This window comes from Budorcas taxicolor, chromosome 3, assembly GCF_023091745.1.
Source record: "Budorcas taxicolor isolate Tak-1 chromosome 3, Takin1.1, whole genome shotgun sequence".
Classification (NCBI taxonomy): Eukaryota; Metazoa; Chordata; class Mammalia; order Artiodactyla; family Bovidae; genus Budorcas; species Budorcas taxicolor.
Genome location: NC_068912.1, coordinates 57,820,998 through 57,840,809, shown reverse-complemented (window position 1 = coordinate 57,840,809; position 19,812 = coordinate 57,820,998). Strand labels below are relative to the sequence as shown.

The following is a 19,812-nucleotide window of genomic DNA, read 5'->3' as shown; positions in this document are numbered from 1 at the left end:
AAAGAGCAAATGTTTAGAAAAAAGTTCAACTTAAAGTAGAGATAAATAAAAGTTATCATAAAAGATACATACACTAAACAGGTATTACTGATAAACAGTCACTACCAATAAAAACAGAAATTCAACTTGTTCCAAGAGCAAGAAATAAAAAGAGAAGACTGCACCAAATTGTCTAGGATTAAATATACTAAAATAATAAAACCTATAGGTCAAGTTTATACATTCTACACATGAATATATATTACCAGAAAATCCTGATAGTTTAAAGTCCTTTAAAGACAAACACTTTACTGTAAGGAAAATTAGAGTATAAAGTACTTGGTGATAATTCAGTCTTTGCCTCTTTCTTTTCCTCATAGGTAAGACAATTTGATCCACATTTCAATGATAAACCATTCCGTAACAGTTGAAACTGATTGTAAACTTAGGTAAGAATTTAAGGGGTTTCAGCCAAATTCTTGGAGATTTAGCATCAAATCAGGTTTTATTATTAACCTAGCTTTCACTTTAACTTTTCACTTTCATGCATTGGAGAAGGAAATGGCAACCCATTCCAGTGTTCTTGCCTGGAGAATCCCAGGGACGGGGGAGCTTGGTGGGCTGCCGTCTATGTGGTCGCACAGTCAGACACGACTGAAGCGACTTAGCAGCAGCAGCAGCAGCTTTCACTTTTCACTTTCATGCACTGGAGAAGGAAATGGCAACCCACTCCAGTGTTCTTGCCTAGAGAATCCCAGGGACGGGGGAGCCTGTTGGGCTGCCGTCTATGGGGTCGCACAGAGTCGGACACGACTGACGCGACTTAGCAGCAGCAACAGCAGCTATGATCTGGGCCTCAGTTCTCAGACTGAAGCTCCTGTATTGTTGTTAAAGACTGGTTACCACTTGTATTCTAGTTCTAGGAACAAGAATATGCCTTATTCTTGTGTTCAAGAACCATTTTTGACACATAACATTATCCCTCAATCATAAAGGCCAACCTCATTCTTAAATTTTCCCACAAGGAGAATACAGATCATGAACCCAAGCCAAATCTCACTTCCATATCTGCACTCACATTTTCACATTCCTCATTTTTATAACCTACAAGACTCTCTCGAGTTCTCCCTGAAGTTTTTCACCCTGAAAATAAATGCCTGCCTAAATTTCTACTTGCTGGTGTCATACCCTCATGAAATCATGCTCTGCCTGGATTTCCTCAAATTTACTAATTGTGTTCACTGGGCATCTCTCTTCTTGGTCAGTAACTGACTTGACCTTGAATGTGAAGTCGCTCAGTCATGTCCGACTCTTCGCGACCCCATGGACTGTAGCCTACCAGGCTCCTCTGTCCATGGGATTTTCCAGGCAACAGTACTGGAGTGGATTGCCATTTCTTCTCCAAGGGATCTTCCCAACCCAGGGATCGAACCCAGGTCTCCCACATCGCAGACAGATGCTTTACCGTCTGGGTCACCAGGGAAGTGACTTGACCTTGAAGGTAGGTTTAATTCAAACTCCTGAGCTCTTCTTGCCAAGCTTATCACCACTAAGTCATGCCCAACTCTTTGCAAACCCATGGACTGTAGCCTGCCAGGCTCCTCTGTCCCTAGGATTTTCAGGCAAGAATACTGGAGTGGGTAGCCATTCCCTTTTCCAGGGGATCTTCCCAACCCAGGGATTGAATTCATGTTTTTGGCATCTCATGCATTGACAGACAGATTCTTTGAACACTGAGCCACATAGGAAGCCCTCCTGTCAAGCTATAGTTAGCCAAACCTACTTACTACAGCGTAACCCAGTAAAGCAGAATCCAGAAAATACAGTTTTCCTGAAAGAGGTAGAATCACTGAAAAATTAGTGACAATTTTTTGTAGTGCTCTAGCAATACTCGGAGAAGGCAATGGCAACCCACTCTAGTCCTCTTGCCTGGAAAATCCCGTGGACGGGGGAGCCTGGTGGGTTGTGGTCTATGGGGTCGCACAGAGTCAGACACAACTGAAGTGACTTAGCAGTAGCAGCAATACTAGTCCTTTCTTTTTCTATAATTTAACTCAAACTTTTCCTGGGACAAAGAAAACACTGTCTCCCAATTCTCCATAAAATGTATGTATTTGAAACATGGCTTTGCAGTACATATTTAAGATTGTTTGGGGCTAAAGAAAGAACTAATAACAGATGTCTAACAGAAGATTTTATATTCTGAAATTCTAACACTGGAGTTAGAAGCCAAAATACAGTTTACTTAAAATAGATTCTTCTAGCAGAAAGATGTCTGAGAACAGAACAGGAGATACTATTTTCTATACTTAGAAAAGTAAACATCTCTGAAGTCCCAGTGCCTAAGGGTGTTATTTTCCCCACTATTCTAGGTTGTGATACTTTGATGTTCATAGGAAGAAAACGGAATACTCTTTTGCTTTTAATCAAACTTCAATTATAATATGATTTGATTATTTATAACCTATTATTATCAGATCTGAAAAAGTCCTCAGGAAAAAGACTTCTACATTTTGACAACTATTTTCTAGGTATTGTTGAGAGCCAATCCAATCTCCAATATGTTATCTTCAATCCTGGAAAAGTCAGTTTTGGCATAGATATTTTAGGCCATGGATCTATATAAATTTGCTTCAACTTACTGTAAGAGACTATGGATAAAGACACTGTAAGACACTACTGTGACCCTGCAAAAAAAATTTTTTTTTTAATGGAGCTGTAGAATTTCCTGTGGCACTACAGAATGAAGTTTGGAAACTCTGCATTAAAAAGAGAGCTACTTGGAATTAGTAACATATATAAAATCCAATCCCATCATTTCATGGCAAATAGAAGGGGAAAAAGTAGAAGCAGTGACAGATCTTATTTTCTTGCACTCCCAAATCACTGTGGACAGTTACTGAATCTATGAAATTAAAAGACACGTGCTCCTTGGGAGAAAAGCTATGACAAAACTAGACAGCATATTAAATTTCAGAGACATCACTTTGCCAACAAAGATCCATATAGTCAAAACTATGTTTTTCTAGTAGTCATGTATGGATGTGAGAGTTGGACCATAAAGAAAGCAGAGTGCTGAAAAATTGATGCTTTTGAATTGTGGTGTTTGAGACAGACTCTTGAGAGTCCCCTGGACTACAAGATCCAACCAGTCAATCCTAAAGAAAATCAATCCTGAATATCCATTGGAAGGACTGATGCTGAAGCTCAAATACTTTGGCCACTTAATGCCAAGAGCTGACTCACTGGAAAAGACCCTAATGCTGATAAAGATTGAAGGGAAAAGGAGAAGGGGGCAGCAGAAGATGAGATGGTTAGACACCATCACCACCTCAGTGGACATGAATTTGAGCAAACTTCAGGAGATAAGGGCAGGAGAGCCTGGCTTGCCGCAGTCCATGGGGTCACAAAGAGTTGGACACAACTTAGTGACTGAACAAGAACAATAAAATAAGTTTAACACATATACATAAATCCTCTTTCCCTGTATTGCTCATTTTTTTTTAACGGCATTCTTCTTTTCTATTATAAATCAGCGGGTAGTGTTATGCTTTTAAATAATTTGGTTCATATCATATGCTCCAAGAAGCTTCTCAAATAAAAACAGTAAGACATATAAAACAGAACAGTAGTTCTATCATGTTTAAGTGAAAGTGAAGTCACTCAGTCATGTCCAACTCTTGGCGACCTGACTGTAGCCCACCAGGCTCCTCTGTCCATGGGATTCTCCAGGCAAGAACACTGGAGTGGGTTGCCATTTCCTTCTCCAGGGGATCTTCCCGACCCAGGGATCGAACCCAGGTCTCCCACATTACAGGCAGGCACTTTAACCTCTGAGCCACCAGGGAAGCCCTATCATGTTTAAGAGTCTCAGCTAATAAAGATTGTCTGCTGCTGCTGCTAAGTTGCTTCAGTCGTGTTCGACTCTGTGCGACCCCATAGATGGCAGCCCATGAGGCTCCTGCGTCCCTGGGATTCTCCAGGCAAGAACACTGGAGTAGGTTGCCATTTCCTTCTCCAATGCATGAAAGTGAAAAGTGAAAGTGAAGTCGTTCAGTCGTGTCCGACTCTTAGCGACCCCATGGACTGCGGCCCACCAGGCTCCTCCACCCATGGGATTTTCCAGGCAAGAGTGCTGGAGTGGGGTGCCACTGCCTTCTCTGAAAGATTGTCTACTATCTTGTTTTTAAGATCTCCAATATTAACTGACATTAAGGATTTTGATCCAATTGTGACACTGTAGAGTGCAGCAGGGAAAAAAAGGAAGACGTAAGAACTACATTATCTCAGTATCCAAAAGCATGAGTACACAAATGTTGACTAATATGTAAGTGATTACATTAGGTCTTTAAAAATAATTGATTAGTAAGTGCCTAATACTAAGATCTTGAAATCAAAAGTAGTTTGGAAGAAAACCATTTCTCAAATGTCAACAATCTAAGCCTAAGGAACAAATGGGTTTTTTAATAAAACAATTTTAACACAGCCTGATCCTAAAATACACCAAATCCCTTAAAAAAACAATTTTTTACTTTTCTGGTTGAAAACCAAAAACATTGTTACAAATATCAACTCTATCTGCAAACTGAATAAAATACAATGTTTTGTCTTGGGTGAAGTAAGTTTTCTGGTAAAATTTAAAATGAAATAACTTTAAACAAAAACACTGATTTTAAAATACCAATATGAAGCTAAATAATAAATAATTCAAACAACCAAAATAACATGTTATTTTAAAATGTATCCATTTCAGTAGCATCATATAATATTTATACTATCTAGGAGAAGGTATCTCTTACTTGTAAGTCTATAATTTCATTAAAATAATACAGACATCACTAAGGAAGTTGGTTCACAACAACTTAATTCCATACTTAGTGTTTACTCAGGGAAATAAGTGATTCTTTGGCAACCAGTATGGGCATATGATTTATGACAATATCTTCCCAAACTTTAAGCTTAACAATATTCTAACAATTTTGGACTGAACTTTTACTACTTCTCCATAAATTTCTGTGGTGTACATATATATGCCATGTTAATACATATACATTTTCATACTTTTTAAAATTACTCATATCAAACATAGAGCTTTAGTATTCAGGTTAAAAAAAAATAGTAATCCAAAGATCATATTTATAGTGACTTGGACTTGGATTTGGAAGTTTTCTATGCCTACTGTCTTTACTATTTTGACTATCAGAGTGTTTCATATTTTATAATACAGAAAGTTATGTAATTTATTTTTACCAGTTTCTGATAATTTTAAGACTCTAAGACTAAAAGTGTAAAAAAAAATAAAATAAAACTATAAGTGTAATATGTTACATAAAATTTAAGGAATTATCTAAAAACAGTTACTGTTATTCTACAAATTATATGCTATAATAATTACTTGACATTGAACCATGTCCAACAGGCACATGAAAAGATGTTCAAAATGGCTAATTAACAGAGAAATGCAAATCAAAACTGCAGTGAGGTATCATCTAACACCAATTAGAATGGCCATCATCAAAAAGTCCACAAACAATAAATGCTGCAGAGAGTGTGGAGAAAAGAAAACCTTCCAACACTGTTGTAAACTAGTGCAATTACTATGGAGAACAGCATAGACGTTCCTTTAAAAAACAAAAATACAGTTACCATATGATCCAAGAACCCCACTCCAGGAGATACATCCAAAAAAGATGAAAACTCTAATTCAAAAAGATACATGCACTCCAATGTTCATAGCAGCACTATTTACAATAGCCAAGACATGGAAGTAACCTAAACGTCCACTGACAAGATGAATGGATAAAGACGTGATATGCATGCATGTATGGATGTGTTTGTGTATATATATATATATATACAAATGCATACATGAATATAACGGAATACTACTCAATCATAAAAATTAGGTAATGCCATTTGAAGAAACATGGATGGACCCAGAGATTATCATATTAAGTAAAGTCAGACGGAAAAGACAAATATGATATCACGTATATGTGCAATCTAAAAGAATGATACAAATGCACTTATTTACAAAACAAGACTCAAAGACACAGAAAACAAATTAATTACTAAAGGAGGAAGGGATAAAGGGAAGGAGAGATAAATGAGTAGTTTGGGATTAATAGACACACTGATTATTCAAATGATTCCATTTGCTCAGTCATGTCCGACTCTTTGTGACCCCATGGACTGTAGCCTACCAGGCTCCTCAGTCCACGGTATTTTCCAGGTAAGAGTACTGGAGTGGGTTGCCATTTCCTTCTCCAGAAGGGATCTTGCCATTTCTTTCTCCATAAGGGATCTTCCCAATCCAGGGATTGAACCCAGGTCTCCCGCATTGTAGGCAGATGCTTTACCGTCTGAGCTACCAGGGAAGCGTAGGGAACTATCTTATAATAGTGAATATCTTATAATAACCTATAATGGAAAAGAATATGAAAAAGAATAGAGATATATATGTATAACTGAATCATTTTGCTACACACCTGAAACTAACACTGTAAATCTACTATACTTCAATTAAAAAATTGAATCATATTCTATGTGCAAAGACTGAGTAATTGTATCTACATAAAACTTGAGGAAACAAGCTCATTTACAATGTAAGACTAATTAAATTAATTAGAAGGGAGTGGTGAGTACAATAAGGTACATCTTATTCATACTTGAGGACAGTAAATGAAAAAACATGGGATCAACATAGCTGTACCTTAATGAAGCATTAATCCACCCTTCTAAGTAGCTATGAAACCAGCAGAAAATTGGAAGTAACAGTCTTTGAAATATGCATAGCCAAAAATTTATTAAATATAGATTCTTTTTAGACTTCAGCCTTTCCAGGTTTTTGTATTTTCTTTCACATGTATGCTTTCTGTCAGCTTTTATGTTGGCCTGGATCATTTATTTAATTCTGCTTCTGTATTTGAATATCTACCTCATATATAACAAATAGCATATATAATTTAATAAATTACCAAGAGATAATGGCCATGTTTGTATTAAAATGGCTAATATTTCCACATCAAAGAGATCAGAAATGGTATCAAAAGATGTTTTCCATTTACTCTTATTAAAATTGTCATAAGTAACCATTCTTCTCATGGAATTTTAATCATCTAAATTGAAATATGTGTCCCATGATACATAATACCCCATGCTAATATATTTGCCCTTACTTAATGTCAAAGCTATTTGAAGACGATTTTACTTAAAGTAAACAGAAAGTAGTGGAGCATTTATGCATAGGATAATATTCTGCAACAGTCGCTGAGGTCAATCTTGGCATAATTTTACTTGTGGTTGTAACTGTATCTTAGTTTTAAGTACAGTGATTTCCTCATAAACATGGTCAAATCACTTTTTTGGTTCAAAAGAAAAAGCACACATGACACAGTAAAACACCAGACAGATTTTCTATAATAAACACCATTTAGGAAAAATGGGATACATATGTTTTTTTAATACAATTTTCCAAAGATCTAAATCTCTTAAAAAGGCATATATTTTTAAAGCAATAAAACTTCAAAAAATTTGTAATGTAAAGAATAGCACAATTTTAAAAAAAAGAACCCAGTGATCACTCCATTCACTATTTTTCCACAATTTTCTTGAATTCCTCTTTTGAACTCAATAGCATATTGGATAATTTTATAATTCCCTATGGAGTAAGAAACCAGAAGTTATCTAAAAACTTCCATGGACAATTTTACAGTTCATTATGGAGTAGGAAAGTAAATAATACTCATATATTGTCAAGATACAGTTAATATATATATATATATATATATATATATATATATATAAAAGACCAACTAAATTAATAAAGATGGTAGCCACTTAAGTGATATAAACTATATTTAAAATATAATTATTAATAGGTAAGGTAACTGTTTAAACACTGGAAGTAATACAGTAGCATAAATAAATAAATTAGTTATTTTACTGACAGCATACTTTGCTAGGGAATGGATGGGAAAAAAATAAGACATAAAACAGAGAAGACAAGAATAAGGAAGATAAACTTCACCTAATACAAATTTTGAGACAGCATATATCTTGCATATTTAGATTAGAATTTTGAAACATGAGAGGTATTTCTGTTGAAGTATGGGTATGAGGGATAAACTGTAAAGAAATAATATGCTTGCAGATAAAAAATGGTGATGATGGTAATGGTGATGGTACAGCTTCTGCTGTTATAATTGTTATAAGATTAGCTTTAATGTTGAATGTAATTGCAAGAAAACAAAATGTTTGCCTTACTTTTTATTTCTTAGTTTCATAAGTTGATCTTAATACATTAAACTCATTAAAGTGAAACTTTAACACATTTTGTTCCTATGTTATAAAAAAATAAATTGTGTTCTTCTAAGTAGTAAGAGGTAGAAGATAGAGAGTAGAAATATCTAAGCAGTAAGAAAAAAGCTGTTGGATTTATATTCAAAGGAGGTGAGGTTCAATTCTTTATTCTACCACTTATAACTATGTGATCCTGAGCTAGACTTTTAATATCACTGGCCTTGTTCTCCTCACCCATATAATGGTGACACTGACCTATTCTAATCTATAAGAAATAATGCAAAGCTCAAAGAATAAAATACTTTAAAAGGATATGAATATTCTGGTAAGACTGCAATTGTTTAGCATTACAAGTAAGATTTTAATTACTAGGTTGGCCAAAAGGTTTGTTTGATTTTTTCCATAACAGCGTAGAGAAAAACCTGAATGAACTTTTGGGCCAACCCAAAATCTACATCAAAATTTTAGAAAAGGTGTTATGACAGACAATTTTCTTCCTCATAGAGTAGATGGCACAGTGTAGAACACAATGTCTTATCCTAATAAATATCTGAATTGTAACAAAAACAGCACAAGTGAAAAGCGGGTAGCTAACTAGCTATCTGGACTTCCCTCGTGGCTCAGATGGTAAAGAATGTGTCGGCAATGCAGGAGACCCAGGTTCAGGATCTGGGTTGGGAAGATTCCATGGAGAAGGGAATGGCATCCCACTCTAGTAGCCTTGCCTGGAGAATCCCATGTACAGAGGAGCGTGGCAGGATACATGTGGTCACAAGGAATCGGACACAACTGAGTCACTAACACCATGTACAAATTAGCTATACCAACACAGCCAGGATAACCCAAAACACTTTTCTGAACCACAACTTCCTCACTTGTTAAATATAGGGGTATTAGATAATGTCACAATTTTTAACCATCTCTCAAATTATATTATCAAGCAAAATTCACTTGATTTTTTAAAAAAATCTAAATATATAAGAACCTAGTTTCTGAGCTATCATCTCAAATGGGCATTTTTAAAATCCCTAAAGCAGAAGGGTGAGTAATGCTGTTATTAGTGTGTTAAACTGTCCATGTATTTTCTGTAACATTTTAATTTTAGGACCTTCTCATAAGGCTTCCCTCGAAGCTCAGTTGGTAAAGAATCTACCTGCAATAGAGGAGTCTGCCTGCAATCCAGGAGACTCGGGTTCAATTCCTGAGCCCAGAAGATTCCCTGGAGAAGGAAACGGCAACCCACTCCAGTATTCTCGCCTGGAAAATCCCATAGACAGAGGAGTTTGGAAGGCTACAAGTCCATGGGGTCTCAAGAGTCGGGCACGACTTAGCAACTAAACCACCACTGTAAGGATAAAAGTCTCTTCCACTGGTATATTAAATGGGTTGCTGCTGCTAAGTCGCTTCAGTCGTGTCTGACTCTGTGCGACCCCAGAGATGGCAGCCCACCAGGCTCCCCCATCCCTGGGATTCTCCAGGCAAGAACACCTGAGTGGGTCGCCATTTCCTTTTCCAATGCATGAAAGTGAAAAGTGAAAGTGAAGTTGCTCAGTCGTGTCTGACTCAGCGACCCCATGGACTACAGCTCACCAGGCTCCTCTGACCATGGGATTTGCCAGGCAAGAGTACTGGAGTGGGGTGCCATTGCCTTCTCCGATTAAGTGGGTTAGAAGTGTTAAATTCCAAGTTACTTTTTAATCTAAATACTTCTTTATATTCTCAGGTATTATTGGGTAGGCTGTTAAAGTGGCAAAATTTAAACTCTGTTGAATGAGATGGATTGTGGATGACAAGAACAACAACTAGCTTAACAGGTGAGAAACATACATACAATTAGATTATATTCCTCTAAACCAAACCTCATAAAACAAGAATCTAATTACCTGTCTTCCCTTAAGACCTCTCTTTCCACGGATCCCAGGAACACCCTAGAATGTAAAAAAGTCAAAAGTAAATACTTATTCCCTTTTTTGATTGGGTTGTTTCTTTTTACATTGAGTTGCATAAACCATTTTTACATTTTAGATATTATTAACTCCTTGTCAGTCATATCATTTGAAAATATTATCTCCCTTTCAATAGGTTGTCTTTCTATCTGTTGATGGTTTCCTATGCTAATCAAAAGCTTGTACATTTAATTAAGTCCCATTCATTTATTTTTGCTTTAATTTCTTTTGCCTTAGGAGACTGATCCTCAAAAATACTGCTATGATTTATGACAAAGAGTGTTCTACTTATGTACCCATCTAAGAGTTTTACAGTTTCAGGTTTTACATTTAGATTTTTAATCTGTTTTGAGTTTATTTTTGTGAATGGTGTAAGGAAATGTTCTAATTTCATTCTTTTACATGTAGCTGCCCAGTTTTCCCAGCATCCAAGACATACAGTTAGCTAAGAAGCACATGAAGAGATGCTATATACTGCTAATTTTAGAGAAACGCAAATCAAAACTACATGAGATATCACCTCACACTTGTCAGAATGGCCACCAAAGTTGGTACAAAAAAGAACACAAGCAACAAATGTTGGTGAGGACATGGAAGAAAGGGAACACTTCTACACTGTCAGTGGGAATATAAATTGATACAGCCACTATGGAAAACAGTAATGGGGCTTCTCAAACAACTAAAAACAGAACTACATATGATTCAGCAGTTTGGGAATCACTAACCAGGGAAACAGTAATTTGAAAAGACACCTTCATACCAGCACTATTTACAATAGCCAAGACATGGAAGCAACCCTAGGGTCCATCAACAGATAAATGGATAAATACATCTGTGTGTATGTATGTATAAATGCACATATATTATGTGTGTATATGTGTATGTGTGTGTATAATATTATAGAGCCATAAAAAATTAAATTCTGACATCTGCAGCAGTGGATGGATTTAGAGAATATTATGATTAGTAAAATAAGGCAGAGAAAGACAAATACAGTGTAATATTCCACTTATATGTGGAATCTAAAAAAATAAAACACATAAATATATATAGCAAAACAGAAATAGACTCACAGATACAGAAAACAAACTAGTGGTTATTCATGGAGAGAGTGAAGGGGAAGGGGCAAGATAGGGCTATGGGATTAAGAGATAAAAATTAGTATGTGTAAAATACCTAAGCAATAGGGAATATACTCTATGGCACAGGGAAGTATAGCCATTATTTTGTGATAACTTTTAATGGAGCATAATTCATCAAAATATTGAACCAAGATGCTATGTACCTAAAATACTGTAAATCAGCTATACTTCAAAAAAATAAACATTTATCAAATCAAGTTATCTCTGAGTTATTTTTTTCAAACATCAATTTATGGAGTATGAAAAAGAGAAAATTACATTATATTTTAAGCTGCAGTAATATTTAGAAGAGTGTCAATATACTAATTTAAGTGGCCCCTTTTTTTCCTCGTAACAAAATCTTGATTTTATTCAGAAATCCATCCCATCTGTATTTCCAAATAGGATCCTGCCATTCATCTGGTGATAATTATTTGTCAAGAGGTAGTATGTAACCAAAGTTGGTACAATCAGACAAACAGAAATCTTATTTTCTGTACCCAGCAGACAATTACCACCTGTCTCCCTGTTTCTCTGGCTGAACATAAACAAAGGCATATTTAGCCCTTGCATTGGGAATCTTGCAATCATATGAGAAATCAGGCTTATGATAAAGCCAATATTGGTTAAGGCAAGTGGAGAAAACAATGATCTCACTGTGCTCACAGGATCACACTGTGCCTAGATTCCACCTAACCTGTTGTTTCTGGTCATAAGAAGTAGTGGCAGGACACAGTACTCAAGTACTCAGCTTTTACAGCCAGAATATCTATGTTTAAATCCTCATTCTAGTATCTGTGTATAGTCTTAGGTAAATCTCTCTGTGTGCCTCATGTTCTTCATCTACAGTGAGAATTATAGCTACAAGGGGCTTTCCTTGTAGCTCAATCGGTAAAGAATCTGCCTGCAGTGCAGGAGACCCAGGTTCGATCCCTGGGTTCAGAAGATCCTCTGGAGAAGGAAACGGCAACCCACTCCAGTATCTTTGCCTGGAAAATCTCATGGACACAGGACCCTGATGGGCTGCAGTCCATGGGGTTGCAAAGAGTCGGGCGACTGAGTGACTAACACTTAACACTTATAGTGAGAATTATAATACTATCTCATTGGGTATTGCAAGATTAAATGAGTTAATATTACATAGTGAATTACATATATATAACCATTGCAATAAATCATTTGCTGTTATCATTGTTTATTTAAAATCTCATTTTGAAGCCAGTTTGAAATGAAATTTTGTGTCACTCATAATCTAAAGCATACTTATTGATATAACCCCTTGAGACATAATCACTTTTATAAGCCCTTGAGACTATGAAATCTGTCAGAACTATGTATCTTGGGATTTTTGCATATGCAGATAAATTAGCAGATATCAATGGTTGAAGTAATCCATTTACTTTCAACTGAACAGTGGTTGACAAAAATACTCATGTAATATCTGTACTGACAACAGAGTTCAAAGGTGAGCAATAGGACATTGTGCCTATTGATGGTCAGTGTCGGGATCCTTAAATCCAAGATGATGACATTTTGCAAGAACATATAACTTTGGTTTATTTATTACATCAATTACTAGAAATAAGTTCATGCCAATAGGTCTGGAAAGGACTGTATCATAAGCAGGAGAGTTATTAACAATGTGAACTGTATACAGTAAGTCCCCTACATATGAACCTTCAAGTTGCAAACTTCAAAGATGTGGATGTGCATCTGGTTCCAGCAAGGAACCAAAACCTATGCCATCAACATCAGTCATGAGAGAAACTACAGCTTGCCCTCCATCTCCTATTGCTGATGACCCTTCAGCTCTACCATCTCCCCCCTCTTCTCCCTCCCCCAGTCAGTAATTCTTCTTGCCTGTTCACTCTGTGCCAGTCCTTGTACACCAGCTGTTGTACTGGATGACTATATTTTTCAAGGTACAGTACTGTAAGGTTAAAACTCTTTTATTTTGTGTTTGTTTCAATGTATTATTTGTGTGAAAAGTATTATCAGCCTATTACAGTACAGTACTATACAGCTGATTGTGTTAGTTGGGCACCTAGGCTAACTCTGTTGGATTTACAAACAAACTCTATTTACAGAACAGCACGCTTTTCTAGGTAGGGTACTAACCATGTACTCCTTTGGGTCAAAAAGAAGCAGTTCAATTCTTTGCATGATAGAATGAAAACATCATCTAATTTTTCTTAAAGCTGGTTTGTTTCACTCAGTAAGATTACCTGTCTGAAGTCTGGGTTTATCAGCACTGTTATACTTTACCCTTAGTATACCACATTAGAAATAATATTTGAAGGAAACAGACTTACTCTTTCTCCTTCAGGTCCCAATTGTCCTACTTCTCCAGGAGAGCCAATGAAACCCTTAAAGAAATCAAACAATCGTTGCATTATTTCATTTAAATAGTCACCATTAAGTATATAATTCTAAATAGAGATACTTAAAATTTATTAATAGTAATATGAATTATAAGGCTTAACAGTATAATAACCTTGTTGCTTTTTTTCCTAAAAGTTACAGATCCATCTTTTCATTTAAAAAAAAAGTTGGAAATATAATTTAGACAAGTATAATTTAGGCTCATAAAAATCAACAAGCTCAAGCTCTTTTCTACACTGAATATTACAAAGGGCAGAAAATACAGATACAGTTAACTAAAATGTAAGGCAGAAAGGAGGTATCCAAGAATAAGAAATATGGAGGAAGGAAAGATTCATTCCAAGAATGAATCTTGTGGCAAGATACCATACCATACCTCTTGTGGCAAGAGGTAAAGACAATCAAAGAAGTTTTCAGAGAAGACTGTCACTTGAGATAGGCCTACAGAGTAGGTGAAATATTGATAAGCAGATAATGGAGCAAGAACACTTCAGGCAGAACCACAGTAAGCAGAAACAAGACAGGAGAACTACAGGAGTGCTTGTAAATGGTTAACTGAGTAACCATAGGTGCTCTGGAGAAAAGCAGACCCACACTGCCTTCATGGAGGTTCCCACTGGTCTGAGAAACAAGGGGTACATCTAAGTAACAACACAAGCTACTTTGTACTACCACACCTTAGTTACATCTCACCTGTGGCAAATAATAACCTGTTTCATCAATTTAATGAATAAAGTGTATGGTAGTTTAGAGAATAGATTAAGGAAAGCCTTAAGTTTCAGGCTAAGAATTTTAGACTTTACAATTTAGGTAACTGTAAATTACTGGGCTTTGAGGGAGTATGGTAATGACCTGATGTTAAGCTGTTTCTCTAAAATATTAAGCTGTTGACAAAATACAGAATATACCCCCAACAGGAAACACTGAATGTAGGAAATCTTGTTAGAATACTGCTGCAATGGTCCGTATTTGAAAGAACATGAATCTGGGTCACTGATGCACAAAACATCATTTTAGTGCCCTCTGTGTGCCAGGAATTGGGATTATAAAAATGAATATGAAAATCAGTGTCCTCAAGAAGCTGATAGTTTATTAGGAAGAAGGCATACAAATAACTGTCATATCATAAGATAACTGTGACATGATTATGTGACAGGTGATAAGATAAACACAATACACACAGAAACTTTGACTGGCAGAATGACCAATACTGCCTACAGGGAAGGGTTAGGAAGCTTTACAGAGGAGGCAACTTTTGAGCTGAGTCTTGAAGGAAAGGAAAGGCATTCCATGCAGGTTGATAAATAGTTGGGCATTACCATGGTAGGAGGAACACTTTTCTCTGACAAGGAAAAACACCTTTATGAACAAGCAATAAATAAAAGAAAAGATAATTGGTTTCCTTCTACTTAACTTTAATGATAACCTATCTATAATTTGTTTGCTTAAAAGTCAAGCATCTGGAGGATGGAGAAACTTTCTTTAAAAATGAAGCATCCAATAGTATTTCTGATTACTAAAACATTTAGGATTATGATGGCAAGCTACATGTATTTCAGAATCATCAGCTACAGATGGCCTCAAGTTAAAAAAAAGTTAACTGTTGCTTTAACATACACAACTGAAATTTTGCTTATAAATAAAAAGAACAAACACTCTAACTGATGTACATTTATCTAAAAACTCTGCTGAAAACTCAGGAGCTAAAAAGTCAGACCTCTACTCAACACAGTCTGCACAGAACCAGCACAACATTTTAGAAATAAAGATTTTAAAGGAAATAATGCTATGCATAATTATGTAGGTGTTTCAGAAAACTTTCTTGATAATTATTATGATAATTAGAAATAAAATGTCAGCAGCATCCAACAAAGAAATCATATGGACTTGTCATCATTCTAAAAACACTACCACTAAACTGGAGTTTAGGGTGTAAAGAAACAAGGAACATAAAAAACATAATACTAATACAGATGGCTTTGCTTCTTGGATTGAAGTTTGTATATTCAAATAGAGGCAATTCTGTATTGCATAAAACAGAGGCAATTCTGTCACCATCAGGGCAAATAAAAACGTCAGGAGAGGCCTACCTACTTCTACTTTTTGAGATACCTGGCCGGTTATTACACAAACAGATACCAAAGGAGGGCTGAAAAACAATTACATTTTAAAAATAATTATTTTAACACCAAAAATGCAACCAAACAATAGGGACACTCAAAAGATAATTATCACATGATTTATAAAAACATTAATTTATAATATATAGCATGTGGTATTACACAGTAATAGGACACAAATTAAATAACAAATATAATCCTATCAGTGTAAATTTGTTTTGAACAAATTTTGTTTTTTGAACATTTGTAGTTATTAATAATATCAAAGTTTACATTTGGACTCTTTGTGAACATGAAACCTAGAGAAATGGCTCTGCTGACTCTTCCCTCAATTGCAAAGGAAAATGAAAGGATTAAATCAATTATATTAGTCAGAAAAGGATTACTTTTTTTTAAAATGCTTTCATGAAGTTGCCATCAAAACATAAAAAAACTTAAAAAGAGTTACACCCTACAGAGTAATTTTCAACACAAATGGGGAAGAAAGGAACAAAAGGATAGATAATATGATACAAAAATGACACAAAGGCGAACTTAGAAAAGTTAAAGGAATCACAGAAGCAAGATGAGAAAATGTAGTAAAAGAAAACTGCACAGCGCCAAATAACAGGTCTATAACTTTAGCTCACACACACAAGTAACTCCCAAATTCCAAAATAATGATCAAATCTGCAGAGAAAGTGCATGCCATGTGGTAGGCACTGTGCTTAAAGAATATTAAGCTCAGGTAGTTCTCATAAGCACCTAAAGGTAAGTTTCATTTTCACCTTTTACTAAGTTAAGCAAAATGAGACACAGAAGAGATTAACGGCATTGAAAGTCACAAAGCCAGTAAACAAGGGGTTCGTGGTGGGAGGGAAGCAGTCTTCACTCCAAAGCCCATGTTCTTATCCAGTAATCTCTCCTTGCTTTCCAAATCCAAGTAGGTATGCGCATTCAGTGCAGCTTTAATAAAATATACATCACTTTTCCATACATGTTTTCATACATACATTTTCCATACATATTTTCACTTAGTGCAAGGGTAGAGACAGCACAGGATAGTGGAAGAGTACAGAGCTAAAGGTGAGAAGATGTTGGTTTGAGTTCTGCTAGGACTAGATCAAATCATGTCAGTTCCACAGCTTACTGTTTTATCATCTGTAAAATGGAGACAATATATGTGTTCTCCTACTTCACAGGATTGACAGCAAAATTAAGGAAGAAAATACACGTGAAATATTTGAAAATGTTTAAGAATTTTTTAAAAATGAAGGCATCATTATAGCACATACATTAAAACACATGGTTTCTGGCTACATGGAGCTACTGATGGGCACGTACCTTCTAGTCAGGGCCTGACAAAATGTGCTCCACTGGAGAAGTGAATGGCAAACCAATTCAGTATTCTTGCCTTAAGAACCCCATGAACACAATGAAAAGGCAAAAATATATGATACCAGAAGATGAGCCCCCCAGGTTGATAGGTGTCCAACAGGCAACTGGGGAAAAGCAGAGAAATAGCTCCAGAAAGAATGAAGAGGCTGGGCAAAAGCAGAAACGTTGCTCAGCTGTGGATATGTCTGGTGCTTAAAGTAAAGTCCAATGCTGTAAAGAACAATACTGCATAGGAACCTGGAATGTTAGGCCCATAAATCAAGGTAACTTGGATGTGGTCAAGTAGGAGATGACAAGAGTGAACATTGACATTCTAGGAATCAGTGAACTTAAATAGACGAGAATGAGCGAATTTAATTCAAACGATCATAACATCTTCTACTGTGGGTAAGAATACCTTATAAGAAATGGAGACGCCCTCGCTGTCAAAAACAGTCTGAAATGCAGTACTTGGGTGCAGTCTCAAAAACGACAGAATGGTCTCTGTTCATATCCAAGGCAAACCATTCAACATCACAGTAATCCAAGTCTATGCCCCAACCACTAATGCCAAAGAAGTTGAAGTAGAATGGTTCTGTGAAGACCTACAAGACCTTCTAGAACTACCAACAAAAAAATGATATCCTTTCCACCTGGAATATGAACGTAGGAAGCCAAGAGACACATGGAATAACAGGCAAGCTTGGCCTTAGAGTACAAAATGAAGCAGGGCAAAGGCGAACAGAGTTTTGACAGGAGAACACACTGGTCATAGCAAACACTGTCTTCCAACAATACAAGAGACAACTCTATACATAGATGTCATCAGATGGTGAATACTGAAATCAGATTGATTATATTCTTTGCAGCTGAATATGGAGAAACTAGACACAGTCAGCAAAAACAAAACCCGGGAATGACTGTGGCTCAGATCATGAGCTCCTTATTGCAAATACAGACTTAAATTGAAGAAAGTAGGGAAAACCACTAGACCATTCAGGTATGACCTAAATCAAACCCCTTATGAATATACAGTGGAGGTGACAAACAGATTCAAGGGATTAGGTCTAGTAGATGGAGTGCCAGAAGAACTATGGATAGAGGTCTGCAACATTGTTCAGGATGATCAAAACCATCCCCAAGAAAAAGAAATGCAAAAGGCAAAATGGTTGTCTGAGGAGGCGTTACAAACAGCTGAGAAAAGAAGAGAGAAAAAGGCAAAGGAGAAAGGGAAAGATATACCCAACTGCACGAAGAGTTCCAGAGAACAGCAAGAAAAGATAAGAAAGGCTTAAGTGAACAATGCAAGAAATAGAGGAAAACAATAGAATGGGAAAGACTAGAGATCTCTTCAAGAAAAGTGTAGATACCAAGGGAATACTTTATGCAAACAATAAAGGACAGAAACAGCAAGGACCAAAGAGAGATTAAGTAGAGGTGGCAGGAATACACAGAAGAACTATATAAAAAAAGATCTTAATGACCCAGATGGAGAAGGAAATGGCACCCACTCCAGTATTCTTGCCTGGAGAATCCTGTGGACAGAGGAGCCTGGTGGGCTGCTGTCCATAGCATCGCATAGAGTCAGACATGACTGAAGTGACTTAGCATACATGCATGCATTGGAGAAGGAAATGGCAGCCCACTCCAGTTTTCTTGCCTGGAGAATCCCAGGGATGGAGGAGCCTGGTGGGCTGCCATCTATGGGGTTGCACAGAGTTGGACACAACTGAAGCGACTTAGCAGCAGCAACAGCAATGACCCGGATAACCACAAAATGGTGTGGTCACTCACCTAGAGCCAGATAGTCTGGAATGTGAAGTTAAGTGGCCCTAGGAAACATCACTATGAATAAAGCTAGTGGAGGTGATGGAATTCCAAATGAACTGTTTGAAATTCTAGAAGATGATGCTGATAAAGTGCTTCACTCAGTATGCCAACAGATTTGGAAAACTCAGCAGTGGCCACAGGACTGGAAAAGGTCAGTTTTCATTCCAATTCCAAAGGAAGGCAATGTCAAAAAATGTTCAAACTACTGTACAATTACACTCATTTCACATGCTAGCAAAGTAAAGCTCAAAATTCTTCAGCTAGGCTTATGCAGTATGTGAATCATGAACTTCCAGATGTTCAAGGTTTATTTAAAAAGGCAGAGGAACCAGAGATCAAATTGTAAACATCAGCTGGATCATAGAAAAGGCAAGGGAATTTCAGAAAAACATTTACTTCTGCTTCACAGACTATACTAAAGCCTCTGACTATGTGGATCACAACAAACTATGGAAAATTCTTAAAGAGACAAGAACACCAGACTACCTTATCTCTCTCCTGAGAAGCTGTATGCAGGACAAGATGCAACAGTTAGAACCAGACATAGAACAGAGGAGTGGTTCAAAATTAGGAAAGGAGTACATCAAGGTTGTATGTTGTCACCCTGCTTATTCACTTCTACAAAGAGTACATCATGTGAAATGTCAGGCTGGATGAATCACAAGCTGGAAACAAGATTACTGGGAGAAATATCAACAACCTCAGATATGCAGACGATACCAATTTCATGGCAGAGAACAAAGAGGAACTAAAGAGCCTCTTGATAAACGGGAAAGA

At 36.5% G+C, this 19,812-nt stretch overlaps 1 protein-coding gene across 1 annotated transcript in view; it reads right to left on the bottom strand.

The window, feature by feature from the left end:
• The window catches only part of COL24A1 (collagen type XXIV alpha 1 chain), a 363,647-nt gene that overhangs the window by 268,905 nt on the left and 74,930 nt on the right, over positions 1-19,812 (bottom strand). The window contains exons 12-13 of the mRNA XM_052638047.1: positions 13,660-13,713; positions 10,164-10,208 (exon numbers count right to left, since the gene is read on the bottom strand). Of these exons, the coding sequence (XP_052494007.1) occupies positions 10,164-10,208; positions 13,660-13,713 (99 nt within the window). The remainder of the gene's footprint in view (positions 1-10,163; positions 10,209-13,659; positions 13,714-19,812) is intronic.